General features: G+C 41.5%; 1 protein-coding gene across 3 annotated transcripts in view; it reads right to left on the minus strand.

Moving 5' to 3' along the window:
- Positions 1 to 22,386, minus strand: part of Sfmbt2 (Scm like with four mbt domains 2) — a 181,266-nt gene that overhangs the window by 52,299 nt on the left and 106,581 nt on the right. For all 3 annotated transcript variants that reach the window (XM_036188305.1, XM_036188306.1, XM_036188307.1), the window contains exons 8-10: positions 21,425 to 21,526; positions 16,572 to 16,719; positions 6,233 to 6,315 (exon numbers count right to left, since the gene is read on the minus strand). In XM_036188305.1, the coding sequence (XP_036044198.1) occupies positions 6,233 to 6,315; positions 16,572 to 16,719; positions 21,425 to 21,526 (333 nt within the window). The remainder of the gene's footprint in view (positions 1 to 6,232; positions 6,316 to 16,571; positions 16,720 to 21,424; positions 21,527 to 22,386) is intronic.

Below are 22,386 nucleotides of genomic sequence, written 5' to 3' on the forward strand. Positions count from 1 at the left end.
CATTTATCTAAAATTGTCTTTATTTTCTTATTACTTTTATTTGTCTTTACTTTTCTAATTAACTTTAAATTTTTTATGTATATATAGTAGGGGCTGGGAGATACAGAAAGATAGCTCAGTCAGTAGAGTACTTGTCATGTAAGCAAGAGGACCCAAGTTCAATCCCCAGAACCTATGTTTAAAAAACTGCTGGGTGTGGTGGCCCTTACTTGCAATCACAGCACAGGGGAAGGAGACAGATCCCTGAGGGTGCTAGCCAGCCAGCCTGGCCCCCTTGGAGAGCTTCAGGCCAACAGAGGCTTTATATAAAAAAAAAAAATGTGGACCATAGTTGAGGATTGACACCTAATGTTGTCCACAGGACTGTATATGCACACAAAACACACACACACACACACACACACACACACACACACACACACCAAGAAATACATATAGTAAAATTCACTGCTTAGGGTGTTCTGGTTGATCTATAAAGATAAAGCACATGACCATATTCTCCCACAACTACAGTCATGGTGCAAAACAGCCTCTTCACCTCCTCCTCCAAACAACCTCGTACAAGCCCTGCGTATCCAGTCCTTGACCCTCAGTTCCTAGTGGCCATCAATGTGGCTTTTGTTTCTGTAATTCCATGTATTTATTTTATATTATCACATAGATAGAGTCACATTCTATGAAACCTTTTGAGTCTGTCTCCTTCACTTAGTCGATGGTTAATTTTAAAAGTCAACTGGCCGCAGCCTAGAATGAACTGGGAAGAGAGTCATTGTGAGAAATTACTCAGATCAGGTTGGTCTGAGAGTATGTGGGGTGAGTGGGGGACTGTCTTGACTGTCTTGAGAGGGAAGCCCTATTCTAAATGTGAATGGCAACATTTCGTGGGCTGGGTCATAAACTGTAGACAAGGGCAACACATAAAAAATATGGGGAGGGCATTGTTTTTCTTGGTGCTGTACATGTTAAAGTCCAGCTTCGAGTCCCTCCCTTGACTCCTCTGGTTCCATGGATTATAAGCTGGCATCTTTCTCCTAAGTAGCTTTGGTCAAGATATTTCATGGAAGCAAAAGAAATGAAACCAGCACGTTTGGCAAAATGCATTTGAGAATCATTCCTGCAAGAATCATATGTAATTTGTTCTATGTTACGGCTGAGTAGTTAATATATACATGTTACAATTTATCAGTCCATTTGTTGGTTAAGGGACATTGAACAATTTTCAAAACTTAGTTATTGTAATTGAAGCTGCTACAACCCTGCAGGCACATACACATTTTTGTGTGATCAGAGGTACATGAAACCATTCAGGTTACCTTAACAAAATGCCACAGACTATGTGGCTTAAACAACCAAAACAGATTATCTCTAAGTCCTAGAAGCTGAGACTACAACATCAGTCTTTCACCTGGTTGGCTTCTGCTGTGATTTACAGATGGCTGTGTGAAGTCTGTGTTCTCCCATGGTCATCCCTCTATGTGTATTTGGGTCCTGACTTACTCTCTCAATAAGAACACAGGTCACACAGGATTAGGACTTCATCTTATCATAGTTATCATAGTTATTTCTTTAGACATCATCACTCCAAACATCATCACATTTTGAGGGTTTCAGATATGATCATATGAATGGGGTAGACCAAGCTCAACCCTTCACAATAAATTTACACTTCTCTAGAAACAGAATTGTTGGGTAAAAAAAAAACAAAAACAAAAACAAAAAAAACAAAAAAAAAAAAACAAAACAAAACAAAACAAAAACAAACAAAAAAAAAACCCACAAAAAAAAAAAAACCCAGGCATTAAGCCTTTTATGGTATTTGGTTTGCAAAGTGGTCCACAGTGGGCTACTGAACCCAGGGAATGACACTGTCCACAGTGGGCTGCCAAACCCAGGGAATGACACTGTCCACAGTGGGCTGGGTCTTCCCACATCAGTTAAGGCAATCAAGAAAATCTCCCATAGGCCAACCTGGTAAAGAAAACCCATCTCTGGGACTCTCTTCCCAGGCGATTCTAGATTGTGTCAAGGTGACAATCGAAACTAACTGTCACACTGGAGAGGCACTGTCATGCTTCTAACTTTCACAAACCCTGCTGACTATGCATTAGTCCTGTTCCTTTGTCTTCCATACGGTCTAGGGGAGGTGTCTGTTTTCACCTTCCTTCAGTCACTCCTAGGTCTCCAACCTCACTGGAGACCGCTCCTTAAGATTCATTCTCCCTTGCCGTGTTTTCTTTCCTCTCTGTTCTGTGCCTCCTGTAATTTCTACATTCAAAGTCAGTAACTCTAATTTCCATTCTGCTATTCAACTGAACGAACTCCTTTAGTTCAGACACTGTTCTCAATTCTAGAGCTTCTAGCTTTGACAGCTTTTATTTCCTACCCTTACCTGCTTATCAAGGATACTTTCTTTACATCTACTGTTATCCAATTCCAGGGTGCATTGGAAACACGTTGAGAATTAAAGAATCATCATTTCCAATGAGACCCTAGGGGGCGCTAAAGCTACTGGTGTGGGTATCACATAGGGAGACCACTTCCCATCCCTGCGTTTCAGTACAATAGGGGATGTGCAATGCTTGTCTGCTAATCCCAGAATCTGAATCATGGTGGGTTCTTGTTTTCTTTTCTTTTTCTTCCTCCTCAGAAGGAATACATTCTCCCCAGCTTCTGCATGCCTTAGTTGAAACATGCATGTTCTAAATGCGATTGACACAGAAATTCTGGATTGTGCTATATTCCCACAAGGCTATAGATGGGGTTTTTGCTTCTGTTTCTGTTCTCAGTTTTAGCAAACCACCTTCTCGACTGAATTCAAACCACAAACTCTGTCTCCTTAGAAGCAATTTAAATGCCCACTCTGTTCTTCTCTCCTCACCTGGGCTAACTGGAGACCTTCTGGGACAAGGAGGATTCAAGAATCCCCCAACGATGCAGGTGGCATTTAATGAACAGGATTCTGAGCTTTGGCTCCACTGTCTGAAAGTTTATCTTACTTTCTAGTATCTGTGTTTGCCTGGACTCTAGAGTCTGACTTCTCAGGGCAGCAAGACTGTTTCACAGCACTCCTTAATGTCTTATATGATGTCAGCTGTGAGTACAGAAATGTGAAGACTGTTCATGATCCTGATCCTTCCTTCCAACTGCTTGCTCCGCCCCACAACATGTCTGGTTGTTTTCATTCATGCTCCACAACTTTGAAGTGAGTGTTTTTGATACTAGGTCTGGAGTTAAATAGCTATTTCAGAAAGATCAATTCTGTACGAGTTTTCTCAGTACTATGAGCAAACTTCTCTCCAAATATTACTCTCAAATAAATCTGACTTTCCCCGAACAGTAGCTACTATAAATTGCAATCAAATATGCTAGAGTACTATAAAAACATATCTACTCTAAAATATACAAACTCATCTAAACAGATTTCTAGAACCAATAAAAGACTGCATCATTATGTGACTCTTGTGGGGATAGACATCAGAGTCATTTAGATTTAAGTGTCTTTTTATAAAAGCAGTTGAAAAGGCAATTGTATCCTTATGTAATCAGAACAAAAATTATGTCCTGCATGCTTAAAAAAGTCTATTTCTTCCTTCCCTGTATATTTCTCTGGAAATAAGAGGCAGAGACGTTTATGGTGGGCTTTTCTTATGCCCACCCCCCAACACACAAGTCACCCTCTCTTATTCACACAATCATGTATAAAGTCTCTTTCTGATAGCTCAGCTGGATGGCTGCATGGAGAACCTTGAAGTTAAAAAGTATTTTATCTCACTTAATAAGGCAAAGCTACAACCACATAACCTCTTTTCATTTCCTCTCGCTGCTTGAGGGTAATTTATAAAAGATCAATAGCAAAACTGTTACCTCTGAGTTTCCTTTACTAAGCATTTGGCTATGTCAATCTATCCTAGAACCAACTCTGATTGTTAAAATGTCCCCAAGGGAAATGTCTTCCACACACCCAGTTCCACAGCTCTCCTCTAGTACACATGAGATGCGTGATTAAAAAATGAATTTGTAATAAGCATTCCATTAAAGAGGACTTGTAGCAAGCTAACAGATTCAGCAGAGTGCCACTATGCAATGCATAAGCCAGCAGGCAGACAACACTCCTGTCTATTAAATAAATGGGGAGCCAGAAACAAAAGCACTCCTAATGAATACACCAGCAAATTCATTAAGCCAGATTTCATCTTGGTGACTGAATCCTGGAAGCTCCAAAGACAACCTGGCATGTGGTTAATTGCTCCTGAATGAAATGCCATGTAGACACTCCTGGATAAAAGGAAATTTCCAGAGGGCTGGTGAGACGGCTCAGTAGGTAAAGAGCTTGCCAGAGATAGCTCAGGAGGTAACCGGTTTGCCATTTGAGCATCAGATCCCCAACGTCCATGGAAAAAGCCATGGGTGGCAGTTTGTGTAATGCCATCAGTGGAGTGGGGAGGGGACAGAAAGGTCCTGGGGCTTACCAGTCATCCAGTCTAACAGAAATCAGTGGGTTCCAGGTTTCAAGAGAAATGCTACTTAAGATAGATAGATAGATAGATGATAGATAGATAGACAGATGATAGATAGATAGATAGATAGATAGATAAATAGATAGACAGACAGATAGATAGTTAGATAGATAGATATACATACAGACAGACAGATCTGGGGACTGAATGAAGCAGGCACCTAACATTAACCTCTAGGATCTCTCTACCCCCAATGTCTCTCTCACGTGGAACTGAACTGCCATGGGAGAAATACACTCTAAAAATGGAACAATGGGTGATGTGAAAGATTTTCCAAAGCTAGAGTCAAGGGAAGGAGTGTTTCTCTCATGAGGTAGAAAGCCCAACCTTGAACGGGTTTTGAGGCATCATGGGCTATTTCCCCAGTCCTCCATGAAAGGCAGGCCGGTAGATTCTGAGACAGTGACATCATCACAGTATAAAGTCATGTGTCACTAGACTTAATAAGCCTCAAGGGGTCCTGGAACATAGCCATACCTATCCCCACCACAGAGTTTAACCCACCCCCCCCACACACACACACAGTGCTATGCTGCTGCAGAGAAACTGTTCCTATAGGTTAATGTCATTAACCAAAAGGTCAGATAGTCAAATGAGTCCTCATTTCAAATCCTGCTGCTGTTGTTGCTCTGTATTTAGGAGCACACATGACCTGAAGTCATCAAACAACTTCCTGTTTCATCATCTCAGTTTGACTTATGCACAGCCAAGCTTCTCTGAAGCCAGTGCTTTCCCTTCTTGCCCTTTGAATTCTGTTGTCCCTGTGGGTGGACAGTCAGTCAATAAGTCTGGGAACACAGGGTCAGAAGCACGCCTTTGGATTTGCAAATGCTACGCAGGGTGGGAGCTGCAGGTGAGATGTAAAAGGGGTGTGTCATTTTTTTTCTTAGCATAAGGGATTTACTTTCCAAACTACAAATACGGTGAACACACTTGGCGATACTCGCTTCATTTTTAAAACAGAGCTAACAGCTCAGATCCCTTGCCATAGTCTCCACAGTTGATTTTGCCAACTAGTTCACCAAACTTTACCATCTCTTGCTACTGAGTAAGTTCGTTTATCCATTTCTAGTTTATGTCACTAAAATACTGCTGCAATGACAATAATCTAATAGTTTAGACACTTCCCAAAGCTGGTGTCTTACTAGTAACAAAAGCACTTCCTAAAGTGTCTGTCTGTCTGTCACCTATCTATCATCAATGGAAAACCAAGTTTGCTGTAGCCTGGACTAGCCTTGAACTCACTGGGTAGCAGAGAATGGCTTTGAACGTCTGTTCTTCCTGCCTTTACCTACAAAGTGTTGCGATTACAGGCATTCACTACTACACCTGGTTTATGCAGTGCTTGGAATTGACTCCCTCACTCTAGGCAAACATTCAACAAACTAAACTCCATTCCCAGCCCAGGATTACACATTTTAATAAACTTTAGGAGCAAAGCATCTCTGATCCTTGACTCTTCCAAAAGTGGAAACTAAATTCCAGCATGTTCAAGCCAGCTACTGTGCATTTATTAGTCAGTTTACCAGAGCAGCCTGGCTTCATCCCCACAGCATGGAAGGAAACTTGTTTGGAAACTGTGATGGTTCCTCGGTCCTCCTGTGCAAGGCTGTCCTCCACACCTGATCACCGAACAGGGGAAAAAAACCTCACGTGGTGTGCAGGGCATTGCATCTACAACTTCAAATGGGAACACATGGGAGGAAGTGTCTTACATTTCTGAAGCAGAAGGGTGGTGCTTCTTCTGCCCCGTGCTGCTTGTGATAATCTGCCCAGTCAAAGTCCTGGCCTGAGTAACCTGTGAGGAAGAAAACACACAAGGCCTTAGCCGAGCTGGATTCAGGTCGAGGATCAGCCTGGATCGGGTACTTAGGAAAAGAACAAGAAACTTAAGTTTAGAAGCCAAGAGTGGAGTCTTTGAGAGCCTCACAGCTCTTAAGCTTCCTTGGACAAGTGAAACATCTGAGAAAGTGGAAAGTGTTCAATACAGGGAAGGGAGGTGTGTTATCTATCATGTGCTCACCTGGCTCCTGACCCCTGGTGAAGGAGGTTGCTACCAACCATCTGCCTTATAGAGGCTCTTGACAATGGGGAGATTTGCTACTCAGAACAGCAGAGAGAATTTGAGAGAGAGAGAGAGAGAGAGAGAGAGAGAGAGAGAGAGAGAGAGAGAGAGAGAGAGATTGAGGGAAGATATGGAACACTTGTGTCAAAACTAAGCTTCAGAAGCCTCTTAAGGACTTATTTAGGAGAACTTGAACTGGCAGAGAGGGCAGGCACTAGGTGAAGTTACCAGTGATACTGCTGTCATGGTAGCGGGGTGTACATTTGCCTGCCCATCTTCCTAATCACAGTAAACAAACAGATACCCTCTCCCCTTCCCTTTCAAGCCCATGCATCAGGGTGGCTGCACTGATTATGTGTGTAGGACGTGGGGTGCTCTGCCCAGCTAAGCCTTCCTCATTCAGGATCCAGAGGTGCTGTCAACTCCTTCCACGCCTTGTCATGTCTGCAAAGGTGAATACACACTAATATGTGAGCGTGTATACACACACACACACACACACACACACACACACACAATGAAGGAGAGGAAGGAGGACAGGAGAAAGAAGCCACATGGAGAAGATCTTAGTGATTCAACTAAATTCAGCACACTTGTTTCTCAAGCCCCTTCCAGAATCCTCTACCTCAAAGCCTCACCACAGAGAGACCCTGGAGTCTGTTCTGCACCCTCAGTAGGGCAGTACCAAGGCCTTTTACCCTCCTGCTTCCTTCCTTTCTTAGAGGGGCTTGAGCAACACAAACCTCTGCTTCTCCAATTGCTCTCTGTTCTGCATTTATACTTTAGAACTCCCCTCTGCTCTTCCCCCTCCCCAGTGGGCTTCATGTAGTAAAAACAAGGGCCTGCTAGCTCAGACTATGAAGCTGAAGTCAGCATTTGCTTCCATGTAGAATCTCTTCCCTGTAATTCTGCTACTTCCTTGGTTAATTCTGGTAACTGAATAAAAACAAAAGTTGATGAGAGGGTTGGAGCGAGGGCTCGGGGTTACGAGCACTTGCTGCTCTTCCAGAGGACCTGAGGAGGTTCCCAACACCTCTGCCAAGCATCTCAGGAACCCCAGCTCCGGAGGACCCCAGGCCCTTTCCTGGCTTCCAGTCACCACCACACACCTGGTATACACTCACAGACATACACATACACAAAGCTAAAAATTGAAACTTCATGGGATTATGGTGTGGAAGTATCTGGAAAATTCAAAATGGATCAATGGCAAAATGTTTTCATGTCTGTTTGAGTTTGTGTATACTCATGAAGGAATATGTGTGTGGAGGACAGAGAACAACATTTACTCTTGTTTCTTAATGCCACCTATGTTTGGTTTTGTTTAAAACAGTGCCCAGTGGCCTGGAACTCAACAAGGAGCCTCTAACAGTTGGCCAAAGAGCCCTCAGTGATTTACCGATTCTGCCTCCACAGCACTGGGATTACAGACACATGCCACACCAGACATGGCTCCTTTCACATGTTTCCTGGTGACTGAACTCTGGTCCTCATGTGTGAGAGACAGCCACTTTACGAACTGAGCCATCTCTCCAGTACCAAGTATTTTCAGGTATTCATACAAACATATGACTTGCATTTGGGTGTTCTGTATGGCTCATATCTGTTCAGATCAAATCTTCTGATTTAGAAGTCACCCCTGGTTGTTATGTATAGATGTTTAGCTGGGTTTTCTACAACCAATTTCTAATAGGCTGCCAAATGTCACACAGAGTGCCATCTTGGACCTGCATCCAATCCTTCTATACATCCAGAGCGCAACAGTGTCCACAGGGAAGCCATTTTTAATGTAATAATTTCTAGATATAATCAAGTCTTACTGGGCATCATCTAAGCAGCAATTAATTATCTTGACCCTAAAGCTCACTCATTTACTTGAAAATTGGAATGGCTTAGACTTCTCCTCCCCCTGCACTTGGGGACTGTTATTCATTCCGTCATTTAAAATTCTTTTCCTTTGGGCTGATAATGAGCTCTTTTTGTAAGGCAGTTTTGAGACAGCTCAGAAAATAACTACTACATAAAAAACAAATGGCCATGGATTGTATAATAGAGACAACAGGGGTCAATTACACTCATTCATCAACCCAGACAGAACAAGAAGTACTGAGGCTTAAGCACAGCCAGGAAAACGTGTTGTAAACCAGGAGGGAGGGAAGAAAACAGCAAAGAGGAGGGAAAAGAGAGGAAGTAAAATGCCTCAAGCTACTATAATTCCTAAGAAGCCACCTAGGGAGACTGTGTGAATGGCAGCCATTAAAAGTATTTAAGTCTTTATTGCTATTTATTTTGAATGACGACATTCCAAATGGTATGGGTGTAAGGGGGAAGAGGTTGATGACCCATTTTTGTGATACAAATTAACAGACATCAAGTAGCTCTTCTTGCAGTCATTAAGTATGGTTGTACAAATGGACAGTATTGGAAAAATTTACAGTATAAAGAGTTATGCCCTTTGACGCATTTTCATTCCTAGGAACTTATCCCATAAAAACGACCCCTCCAACTGAAAAATGGATTATATATTAGGAAATGTATGGTAAGATTATGAAACTTGGAGAGGACAGAAATAACTTTCCATTAACAAAAAAAAAAAAAAAAAATGACATGAGATTTACCCAAGACTTCTCTAAGCCCCTAGGATAGTATACAGGCATGAAACTGTGTGGTGAGGGGAAAATCATGGAAAAATAATTGTTAAGGCTTTGTCTAAAAAGACTAACTGCCAACATATGGGATTACTAGAGTTATGCAGACTATACAAGGAAGAGGAAAACCTAAGAAACATAATTGTTTGGAACTCGTGGCAAATGCCTTCAACCTCTTTGTACTTTTAAGGTTTTCACTCATGACTGTGAAAGGATTCAGAAATTAAAAAATTTGGTAGCCTAGCTTCTTTGTTCTAGTATAATACATAGGCCGATCATGTGTCCTGTACAATTTATGACACGTGCATGAATGACCCCTACCGGTCATACCCCTTAGCTTCACCAATCTAGATTTTATCCAAGTGCAGAGGAGGGCGGCCTCACTTTGGTACAAAGAAGTGAGTCAAGACTACCTCAAGGACTGCTCCTTGCCTGTGTCTTAGAACAGGGTTATCAGCAAAGTTTAAGGTAGGGTTTCACTCCTTACAAACTAGACACACAACAATAAAAGCACATCTTTCATGTATCTTGGCTATAAAAATGTGCCATCATAATAAAAAATAAGAAAATAGTCAAAGGATATCATATTTGCCATCTACCAGCTGAACAAGAAGAACACTAAAAGATGCCCACATTCTGAAGTCAGTTGGGAAACAAGAGGTGTAATACTCTTCTGGAAAGAGTACAATGCAAAGCACTATGGTGGATGTTGGCTTGTTAGACTGCCACTCTTCAAAGAGCCTCTATCCTCGATATTTCTTCCTTTGTTCACAAAAATAGGAGTAGACTGACCCTATGCATGATGGATGTGAAGCATGTTTCTTAGGACTGGGATTAGAGAAGTGAAGCAAATAAACAAAAGGCTTCTCTTTATGAGGTTCAGATTTCACTGACAAATGGCAGAAGAGGTACCAATCTAGAAAGTCAGCTGTGACGGAGGTGACTCAGCTAGTACAGTGCTTGCTTTACAAGCATGAGGATCTGAGTTCCATCCAGAACCTGTGCAGAGAGAGAGAGAGAGAGAGAGAGAGAGAGAGAAGGAAGGAAGGGAAGGGAAGCAGAGGGTAGGGCAGGGCAGGGCAGGGGAGGGGAGGAGAGGGGAGGGAAAGGGAATGAATGAGAGGGAAGGGGAAGTAGAGAGGGCAGGGCAAGGCAGGGGTGGGGAGGTGTAGTGGTGCGCGGTGATGAGTCACAGAACAGAGGAAAGCTATACAGTTCTTTGAGGGTGTGTGGGGGTAGGTCCTACATGGAAAAGGATCTGTGAGCCCCAAAACCCAGGTGTAAATTGGAATATGGTAAAGCTGGGGTGGAATAAGCTGGTGAGAACACAATTCTAATGGTACAGTCATAATAGAAAACCCATGCAGAGCAGTTAGACTTTGGAATATAAGAAGACCATGTGCTGGTGTTTTATGCACAAACAGCAACTGAAAACAAAAATAGGAGCTGAGAAAAGTATTGAATATTCATCTACACATCTCAGGACTCTGTCCATGGTCAGTGAAAATAGTAGACATTCATCCATCCCATTGGAGTTCTTCTTTCTACTTCTCTTCATGGAATCGTACAGAAAAGCAGAGGAAAACAAGGCAAGAGGTGAGGAACCAGAGCCGGACTGGCGTGAAGACTAGCCACAGCTCTTCGCTCGTGGAATAGGAATTAGGCCGGGAGGCATTTAGTAAGAGGACACTGAGGGCCAATTAAAATCCTTCTCCGGTAAAAGCAAAACCGACACACCATTTAGAATTATGTTAGGAGACATAGAGATCTCTAAAAATAGACTCCAATATCATATAAATCTCAAGTGTTGGCAGAAAAAAAAATAACACATTAAAAATCTTAAAGAATGAGTAAGTAAGCCAAAAGGATTCTTAGTTTTTAACAACCGGAAATACTTTCAATATTAAAGGCAACCCAGGTTCACCTTCTTAACTCTTCAATTAAAAGTGACCTCTTTGGTGGAGAATGAATCAAAAGATGAGAAATAAACTTCTTTGTCCATATCTATTAATCAGGCAGGCAGGCAGTCTTGCCTCCAGTGCCAGATGAAGGATTTTTTTTAACTTAATTATATCACAATCTGCAAAAGTTAAAAAAAAAAAAATTCAGGTGCCCCCAAACCAAGAGGATCACACCATGATGTGTGCATGTGCGGTGAGCCCTGGGGATCAAACTCAGATTGCTGAGCCTGTGCAATAAATGTTTTCACTTAACAAGTGAACTGTTTCACTAGCCCAGTACAACATAACCTCTGAAACTCTAAGTCACATACGGCAAAATGCTAACACCATTTGAATGCATCAATGAGTGTCATCCGTGTGTGTATGTGTGTGTGTGTGTGTGTGTGTGTGTGTGTGTGTGTGTATACATGCATACACACATATATACACATACACTTTGCATATATACAGAAAGAGGTGGGTTGTGTGAACCCCAGGCTGATCTCAAACTCACTATGTAGCTAAGCATGAGTTTGAACTCCTGATCCTCCTAACTCTGTCCCCCAGGTGCTGGGATTACATGTGTTTGCCACCATGCCTGGCTGAATGCCTATATATTATTCTCTACAACACAGCAAATGATTGACAAAATGGAATTTTTGAAATGAACTGAGGACAGCTGCCAATGGTTCACATTCTTTAGAAGAACTGGAATTAGGAAGTCACTAATTTTGTGCCCCAATAATAATTAAATACACCTCTCCTTCCTAAACTACTTTAAATAGTTTATATGTCTATTAAATGGTATACCTAGCAACTTGCAAAGTGCTAAAATAAGCAGTTCATTTCAGTATTGGCTCCTACATTTTACAACACAAATCTAAAGGCTTATGTTTTCCACCCAACACTGCCTCCCACGGCGCTCAGTTTGGAATTCTTCTTTGAATTCTACAACTAATCTGTAGTATTACATGCCCAGAAGGTTCATACCCTATGTATCCTATATTCTAGTTTACTTATTTATGTATCTGTTTAATCACTTTTGGTAGGACCTATAATACTGGCAGTCCTTTATCGGATTAAACTAACAGGATCATCTCTTCAAGGTCCTATCCTTTGTGTTAGAGCAAAGCACCAAGGCAGAGAGCCACTGAGAAGATCCTGTCCATCCTAGCTTAGAAGGCATGTCTCTAGAGTCTGGAGAAGATATATCTTCCTTTCTCTTTAAAAGAGAGCAGAGTCAAAACAACATAAAAAGAGATCTGTGTTCTTGGCAAGTCTCCTTCCTATGTCACCTTCTACCTAAAATCTGTCGGAGACCAGGCAACATCCAATTGTAAGACTATTCAGTTTTCACAAAATCTAAGCACACAGGAAAACCTTTGAAATCTCCTGGGGATATGCATATTATATCTTACACATTCTAGCTACAAACCCCAATGTTCAAGCTTAAAACAGACTTAAAAAAAACCTCCTCCTTTCATATATTAGTAAAATATGGAATGGTGTTTGAAAACTCCTACAGCAAGGTTCCCAGCACTCAGAGTAAGATAAGACATGGAATGAACTACCTCAGAAGGAAACCTCTAAACCACAGGACAAACCCCAGCAGTACCAATGCCTCTAAATTCCATTCACTTCAATTACCAAAATAAATATAATCTACCCTCATGAGATGAAACCGGAGCACAATAAGCAAAGCCACAACTGTGGTATAACCATCAACATTTAGAAAATTATACCTTCGAACTGTAATTCACCACCTGCTCTGACGCATAGACCAATTACCCATGTAAAAGTCGCAGCCCACTAAATCTGCCAGCCCTGCCCAGGGCCACCCAAACTGACCTGAAGGATGGATTATGTGGAAATGCCAGGCATGGAACAACAGCAAAGGGTGGTGTTATGCAGAAAAGCATTCACTTGAGATTATAAGGCTGGGATTAGACACCCTCTTTGGATTTCAGAACTCTTTTAACATAACGGAACTTGGATTCTCCAGGGGGAAAAATGACTGGAGTTTAAATGAGATAACTTTTAAGATCCATTTCAAATATGAAAACCTTCCACTTGAGTGCTAAAACCCCTCATATAATATGGTCTAGGGCTTAAATGTAATGGTTAACATATCCTCCTGTGTACTCTTCATAATCTGTAGCGTATTTCGAATCTTGGTCTGAGTTCCATACCACTGCACTCACCTATAATCCCACAGCCAAGACTAAGACTATTAGTTCCTCTACAATCATCAAATCCAAGTGCTGCTGTTCTTCTCCTTGCTTTCGATTTTGTGTTTTTGTGAGGGGTGCTTGTGTGTATTTCTTGGGTTTTTGTTTGTTTCCTTGCTTGCTTACTTGTTGTTTAAAGACAGAAAGAAAAGGCATCGAGCAGGATGGGAGGGAAACTGGGGATGATCCGGGAGGAGGAAAGGAGAAAAGTATGATGAGAATACATTGTATGAAAAAATGTTCAATGAAAATGTCAAGACATAAATAAATAAAACACAAATATATTTTTTTCTTTTTTGAGCTGAGGATCGAACCTAGGGCCTTGTGCTTGCCAGGCATGCACTCTACCACTGAGCTAAATCCCCAGGCCCAAAACACAAATATTTTTAAAAGACCCCAATGATCAACAGCTAAGCATGGCTTCTGGCCTCCAGATGTATGCACACACACACACACACACACACACACACACACACACACACACACACACCAAAAAAACTGTATTTTCCTTAGACGATATCCATTCAGAGTTCTTCCCCATTTTTCTATAAGGTTTTTTTTTCTTATTGGATAATAAGTAAAATTTCTATTTCAATAAAGCCACCACCTAGCCAGCAGACAGCCACAGGTCACCACTGGCTCTTTACCTAAGGATGCTTGTTACTTCTGTGCTTGAAAGGCTTGTCAGTGGGGTTTTCTTTTTAGCAAGTCCTAATTACCATAACTCAATATCCTATTCAAAAGTTATCGGATCCATGAGGAAACATATTTTCATTTTCAAATTCTGCTGAAAGACATGTTTCACCTTTGTAAGGAATGATTAAGAAGGATGTGTGAGATAACTTCACCTGAGAGTCGGAAGACTTTGGGTGACAGAAAGAAAAACTCATAAGGGTGGACTGTCAGTAAGGATAAAAACCTTGGAGCTGGACAGGTGGGGCTCAGCAGTTAACAGAGGTGATATCACTGCAAAGACCAGTGTCTGGCACCCAGTATCCACATGGGCAGTGTGCATTCATATGTACGTCCAGCTCCAGATGATCTGATACCCTCTTCTGGCCTCAGGTGTACTTGCACACAGGTGAATATACATACGTACACACACCCACAGCCACACTCACACACCAATAATCTTAAGATAGAAAATACTTCATTGTATATGTGTGTATGTGTGTAATCATTCATTGTAGATTTAAGAGTTCAATTATATTAACTAAAAATAATTTTCTTAGTATCATAAATGTGAGTAGCCAAATAGCTACACCTATTTTCCTAATAAATATTCAAGATATGTCAACAGTCTCTTTTCAGACATTTCAAAGGATATGTGTTAAAAAACTTCTTTAACATGGATGCCCACAAAAGCTGCTGTCACAATGAACTGATCAAGTAGTCAGAATCAGCATACACATGGCTGCCCTTTATTAATTCTAAAATAGATGTGATTACTAAGTAGAGATTTGTGAAATCTAACCAAGTAGCATTTCCATTATCTAAGCTCTCTTCTGATGAATGGAGTCCATTCCACATGTTTCAGTGCAGAAGTCAAAAAGAGATGAAGATGAATCTAGGGGCTTTCAAACTGTGCAAGCGGTCAGTCAGACACGGAAATTCTATAGTGAGAAAGCAATCATAATAATTCCCAATAAACCACCTACAGTAGAAGCTTGTATATAGACGTGTAAGAGTTGGACAGTTGATTTGGTTCCGTGTGCTACTTAGGGACTACCATGAAGTCCCTGTGACAGTTTTGAAGCTTGAGCTCTTCATCTGGTTCAGGTCACAGCAAGAACAAACCCACACAGAAATGCCCAGAGTGCTCACAGACTGAAGCTTTTTCCACTGTCATCAGGCGCAGATGCGGAGACCACTGCTGTTGTCTGTCACTTAAATCCTTGTTTCTCTGGACATGGCACATTATATGTACTGTCAGTGATGAAGTGTCCTCATAACACGATTTTTGATGACACAGTGACTCAGAAATTTCCAACAGTGACAAGAAAGTTCACTGTTGTGTCATCAGCCCACATAACTACGCAACTGTAATCTGAAGAGTCAAGAGCTGAAATGGAGATATACAAAAGTACTTCCTCCATCCAGAGGAGTATGGGAGAAAAATGAGGATCAGAGGCCAACAAGGAAGGATACCACAGATAAACCAGGCATAGCACAACCCAATGACTGCATAGTTTGTGGCAGCCAGCTAGCAAACATGACATCAGAAGTAATCCCATAATCCCTACAGATCTGAAAAGGTTAACATAAACTTCTTTTTATTTAAGATAGTCTGTTGACATCTACCCCATCAAGTTTATTCTTCTAATTTTTCTCCAATTTTCTCTCCTGCTATTCCCTTTGCATACCCTCTCACAGTCTTATCTTTCATTTTGCTTAGTATTTAGTTTATTTTCTTAGTCAGGGTTTCTTGTAGCTCAGGCTGGCCTTAACCTAAGCTAAAGATGAGCTTCAATTCCGAGCTTTCCTGCCTCTACTGTCTGAGTACACCACCTTGTAGGGCTGCACTTCTCATTTATGGTTGCTCCCCCTGAGTAAACTTTAGACATGCAGCCAACAAAAACCCACATTACAAACTACAAGGGCATTGTTAAGCATGTGGCTCTCAGATCTCAATTTAAAAGTATATTAATGCAACCTGGTCCTGTGTGAATTGTTGTAATGAATTGCACATGAAGTGAATTATGGGATCACATTATAGTATTAAGTAAATTACGACAATGTGTTATTATGTTAAATTTTGGGATCCTAGGAGTATCTGAGCAATGGAGAAAGTACACTAAAGTCTAAAGAAATACACCATTGGCATTTGTTGTACATATAAAAGGTCTTCTCAGACACTTCCATGTCTTTAACTTCAGTCACGGGCACCACTATTGCCTGGGTCACTCACTACATGGCATCAGAGAGAAGCAGCTATGAAGTAACTGGTGGAGGAAGTGCCTTGCTATGGATGCTAAAATCCTAAGCCATAAGCCTCCCGAGGGGTGGAACTATTGGTGGCATCTGTGTCAATCAAGCTAAGGAAGAACTCTTTGCTTCCATCATGGTCCAATTCACACTGCAACTCCCCATAGAAATGTGATGACGTCATTTCAGAGACAATAAGACAGCAGCCTAGATCATTCCAACCCCACACATTTCCATGGGATACAAACCTTTGGGAGGAGTGAGGTTGACTCCATTTTTAAGGCACCACTGTACTGGCAAAATTCCCAAAGAATCTGCATGGCACAGCATGGAGAGTTTGTTAGGTTCAGGTCTTAGGTCATCAATAGTCACTTGGAAAAAATGATTGTTAAAAACCTAAAAGCAAAAAAAAAATGGAATCCAAGTTAGTTTCTTGGTATTATACATCTAAATCCTGACACTATTTCAAAGACACTGAGCATGTCCTATCAAATTGTAACGTAAACCAACATTTCTGTACAAATTGCTAAATTAATCTAGTGGCCAAAGGTAGAATCAGCCGTGTGGTCATATACATGGAGAGAAAAGTAACTAAAATATACAGGAGAGAGAAAAGGAAAACTAAAGACAGACAGAAATATAAAACAAGGGCCTCACGTGGAAGAAAAGCAAACAGACAGACAGACAAATTCCTGCCCATAGAAAATTAAACTGGGTATTAAAAGGCTGAAATGGCACCTCAGCCTCAACAACGGACAGAACTCCTCACACCAGATCCTTCACCACCTCTGAATTCAGCGCTGGGAGACTTCTAGACTCATGAATCACAGCGTTCAAAGTACAACATACTATAGCCAGAGAGGAAATCATGTATGCAAAAGCTGTCTTTACTCCATGTTCCCATCACCACCTGTTACCTGTCACCACCAAAATATCAAGTGTTCTTTGAGGTCAGTGACCTCTTTTCTTCATCAAATGATTCACAAAGGCATAGAAAATGTTTTGTACATGAATATACAATGATTATGAGAAAAATGTCAATGATAAAAAATGAACAAGCCAGGTCTGGTGGTGCAAGTCTGTCAGCCCTGCTAAGGAGGCCAAGTCAGGGGGTTCGAAAGTTTCTCAAATAGCTGGGCTACAGAGTGAGTTCAAGCCTGGGCAAGGTAGTGAGACTGCCTCAAAGCAAAAATTAAATCTACAAAGGACTCAGGACACATATCAGTGGGAGAGCACTTGCCTAGCATGTGTCAGGTTCTAGATCGGATCTCTAATCCCACAAGGAAAAGAAAAAGAAACAAAGCTCCAAGCAGGCACAAAATCAGATGCCCACACCCCACAAGCTCACACATATTATGCAGGCACACATATGCATCTACAGGCACACATATGTACACTTCAGATGCACACACTGAAAGAGAGAAAGATGCATTATCTTTCCATTATTACCAAGCTGTGTTTCTGAGCTCCCTTCATTACAAAGTACATTCTAGACAAATCTATTTTAACATTAAGCAAGAAGAGCAACTCCAATCTGCACCTCTTCATTTTGATTACAGTACCTAGTTCTAATTGTACTGACTGAGGGTTGCCTGTGAAAGTCCGCTTTAAGAAGCAGAGAATCAAGATGGGCATGGTGGCACAGCCTGTAATCCCAACCCCTGAAGATGGAGGCATGAGGGTCAAGAGTTTAAGAACAGACTGCGTTATGTGAGACCCTGTTCTAAAACAAATAATAATTTTTAAAAGAAGGATGAATATGGCCAGCTTGCCCAGGATGATAACTCCTGGTTATATTTAAAACCACATTCTCTGGACTGGAGAGATGACTCACTCAGTAGTTAAGAGCACTGGTTGTTCTTGAATAGGACCCAAGTTCAATTCCCTGTAACTCCATTTCCAAGGGATCTGAGAACCTCTCCTGGCTTTTGCAAGCACCAGCCATGCACATAGTACACAGATATACATGCAGCCAAACACCCATACACATAAACCAAAAACTAAAAAATAAAATCCCGTTTCCCCACCAGCCCCAGGTTTCAGTAACCCCGTCTTGAGATTTGTCTCTTTAGTGTTTAGCTTACACTATACTGTACTTATTTACTCATTAATTTTCTTTGTTGGCCCATTCCCTCGGTATAATGTATACCTTATAACAACGGGCTCCGTCTATGCCTCACTGTCCAGAGCAATGCCTTTGACCACTCAGTAACCATCTGCAAGATTACTGTGGTTAGGCCTACCACACATACACACAAGTCCTCACACACATTAGGATATTCCAGCAGCAGGGTATCTAAGCACCACCAGACCCCATCTAGAGAGTTTCAGAACCGATCAAACTGCACATTGATGTGAGCACACTTCAGAGAAAAGTTTAGTGGCTTCCGACACATCTATCAGGATTCATGCTCCCAGGGATGAAAAGCATTGCTTCGTGCTCCCTCTGATAGAGAGTTCGAACATCTGGGAAGTGGAGCACCCAAGACTGCACAGATCAGAATGGGCAGAAACCGAAATAGAAGAGAGTCGGGGGAAGTGATGAGACTAGAGGCCCTGACTTTGAATTCCCTGTGTGTCCGTCCTGTGCTCCAATCAACACATTTCCCATACGCCAGAGTTAACACCGCATCTTCCAGGGTTTGAAATATTAGAACCAGCCCTGCTACACTGTTAACGCCTGGTCACTTGCACTGGAGGAGCTCTGCATTTTCTCTGCTTTAATATCAGTTATTCTATCTTCAACAGGGCTGCCAAGAAGAAACACCTTGAAGGGATGCATGTGTGTGAAACTTCCACTGTAAAAAGTAATGACAGCACAGTGTACTATATTCTCAAGCAAAATATTCTAAGACATTTTTTAGTGTTTAGAGAAATATATTTAACGTATTTTTTGAGAATTTCAGACATGCATACCATGAAATATGATCATATCAATTCCTGGAATCCCCACCAGTGAAAAATATATATAATTATAAATATTTTTAACATGAAAAACATTCTGATAAGGCATACTTGAACCTACTTATCTACAGGGGTTCTGGCAGACAAAACCACACATTCCAGCTCACAGATTAAATAATAAATGGGCGATAAGAGAAGAATGGTATATGTACGAGAAGAATGATATAAGAATTTCCTCTCTGACATAAGTGCTAAGAAAAGTAATGTGAACATGTAGTTTCAAAATAACTGCAAATACTTCCTCCTCCCAGTGAGATGATTTAAGGGGAATTAATCGTGAAAACGCAACCTCTGCAGCTGAAAGTCAATCTAAATTAACAATATTTGAGGCTACCTATAAGAAATGTGTCACTGTCTAACACTGTCATTTAAAGTATAGAAACATGAGAAATGAGACCACTGTGGGCTGAGCACACCAGCTCTGCCAGCTCATTTTCTAGAGAGCATGGGAAGCCGGTACTGTAGTGTTTTAGACAAGTACATATACCCAGAAAAGTGGGCGGCTGCCATTGCTACACCACCCAACTCTGGCACCAGGGGAATTCTGGACAGGTTTTAAGACAGAAGGACAGCTCTCCAGTCTAGGGGAAATTGGTGACAGCTACCAGAAACACAGTAAGATCACAAACACCGTTTCCAATCAAAGGTTTGTAATAGGTGGTAGCACTGCAGGAGAGTCTGAGTTTCAAGCCCAATATTATCTAGCAAAGTGTGTCAACTTTTCCCCTTAATACATTTTTAATTTACAAAAATAATGTGCTCACTAAATAAGAAACATTTAGGGAAAAGAAGAAAGCTGTGTGTCATGATTATAATCGCATTTAATACAGTGTCATCACTAATTTTCTGATATTCTACCAAATCATGAAAAAGATGGGAAGGGAGGAAGGGAGGGAGGGAAGGAGGGAGGAAGGAAGGAAGAGTTCAAATATAATGTCTGAGTTACTACAAGAATAGTAGTAACTCAGATCCACTTTTCCTTTGGAAATAGAAATTAAAATGCAATCGACCTTGAATCTTTAATCAAGTTTTTCCTCTGAATATAAAAGGTCATTATCTGAAAGATACATTTGGCTAAAAATGCTAAGCTTGTCAGCGTCTCCTGCCACTTAACAAAAGATAATATTTAAGGTGGGAAGCACACCATTTGAATTTGACCATTGTTAGGACCACTGGGATTTCTCTTATGAAGAAGAGATAATCTTAATAATCATATAATCTTAAGAGACTACCAGATCAGCATAAAAACAACTTTATACAGCAAAGGAATTTCATTTTGACTGCCAGTCTCGGAAGCACGTGGTTTCCTTTAGCCAATGAGAACAGGTGATAATAAAAAGATCAGAAATGCTGGTTTAGGAGGAAATAAGAATCTGCTTTCACTACTTCCAGGTATTTTCTAAATACAAATAAGCAGTCATGAAGGCGGAGCAAGTTAGTCTTTCTTTCTTGTGTGTGTGGCACAGGCCTATATGTGTACTTGTGTGTGGGTATGTGCATTCCATGCGCATGTGCAGAGGCCAGAGGAGGATGGCAGGAGTCCTGATCTATCATGATCCACCTTTTTCCCTGGAAACAAGATTTCTCAGTGACTCTGGAGCTGTGTTGGGGCCGTTGTTGTTGTTGGTTGTGGTGGTGGTGATGGTGGCGGTGGTGGTTAGTTGGATTTGACTAGGCTGGCTGACTAGCAAGCCCCAGTAATCCTCCTGTTTCCTGCCCTCTAGGTGCTTGGATTGCAGGCATGCAATATTCAACTTTTAACATAGAATCTAGGGGTTTGAACTCAGGTTCTCATGTTTGCACTGAAATTCCTCTTATCCACTGAACCCAGTAAGTTAACCTTACAGTGCTTGTAAAATTCAACTCAACAGTGGACAGCTATTAAGAGAAGAACAGTCACTCTGTACTTGCAAGAAGGAGGTATGTGGTTAGACTCCTTTGCCTCATTCACAGAAAGAGCTCAATGCAGAACTGGGAAGGTTTATTGATTGGGTGTTGCTGAGAGTGCCCCTGGCAGGCGCATCCTGCATCCTGCATCTGCGCACCTGTGAAGACGTATGTGATTCACTGTGTGTGTGTGTGGTGGGGGGGGGGGGGGGGGGGGGGGGGGTTGCAAGGAGCAAAGCAGAAAACCCACCTTGGTCACTGATGCAGGACAGATATGAAAGGGCTCACTCATATTCACTGTCTCCAGCTTCATCCCAACTGTGAAAAAATGGCTTCGAAGGTCTGCATGGTCCTGTAGGGACAAAGGTGAGCATATTAAAGGACATGGCAATGTGAATTAACTTGGCAACTGTCTGGCCTCCATTCTTGAGCATTTTTTTCGAGTGACTGAAATCTGATGGAAATAATTAATCCTCCCCATTTCAAATTTCTAATTATTGCAAGACACTGGATTTAATTATTTTCTGCAGGCTAAATTACTTTTCCAAGGGAGAGGCAGCATGCCTTCATAGCCATGCTTAAATTTACATGAAGCAAAATAATTCACGTGTTACTACATTGCTCTGATCTTGCCAGGTGCTCTCTGCTGAAACTCCACACAATGGCAGTGGTTGCCAGTCATCTGAAACCCAGTGGGATTATCTTCAGAAAAAAAAGGCATGACCTTTTGCCACCAAATTACATGTCAGGACATCCACCAGTGAGACTCTCCTATTCTCCTTCCAAACAGGCTGGTGGCTGGGTTGGTCACCACTGCTTGAGTCCATGATCCTAATGCTTGTGAAACCTTGCAGCTGTCCCAGGAACAGTCTGAACCTGACTCCTACTCAATAAAGATAAGCATTCCACTTCCTTTTTAATAGGTGTCTGCCAATTCTGACCTCTCCCTGAAACCTGATTGTGTGAGCCCTAGGGCTTCCCTGCCTCTTCGAGAAAACAAATTTTAATATCTTCTTCAGCCACAAAGCTAAAGAACTGAAGGTCACCTCATACCTCACACACAGTGTATGCAGTCATGGATAAATAAAAATATTTGTACTCTGTCCCTGAGGTACTGACAGGTTCAAATAAAGCTTGCTATTTCCAAATACATCAATTGGAATCCACTGCTTTCTTGGATCTGGAAATCTCAAGTGGATTCTGAATGAATTT

The sequence above is a fragment of the Onychomys torridus genome, chromosome 5 (assembly GCF_903995425.1).
Source record: "Onychomys torridus chromosome 5, mOncTor1.1, whole genome shotgun sequence".
Lineage (NCBI taxonomy): Eukaryota > Metazoa > Chordata > Mammalia > Rodentia > Cricetidae > Onychomys > Onychomys torridus.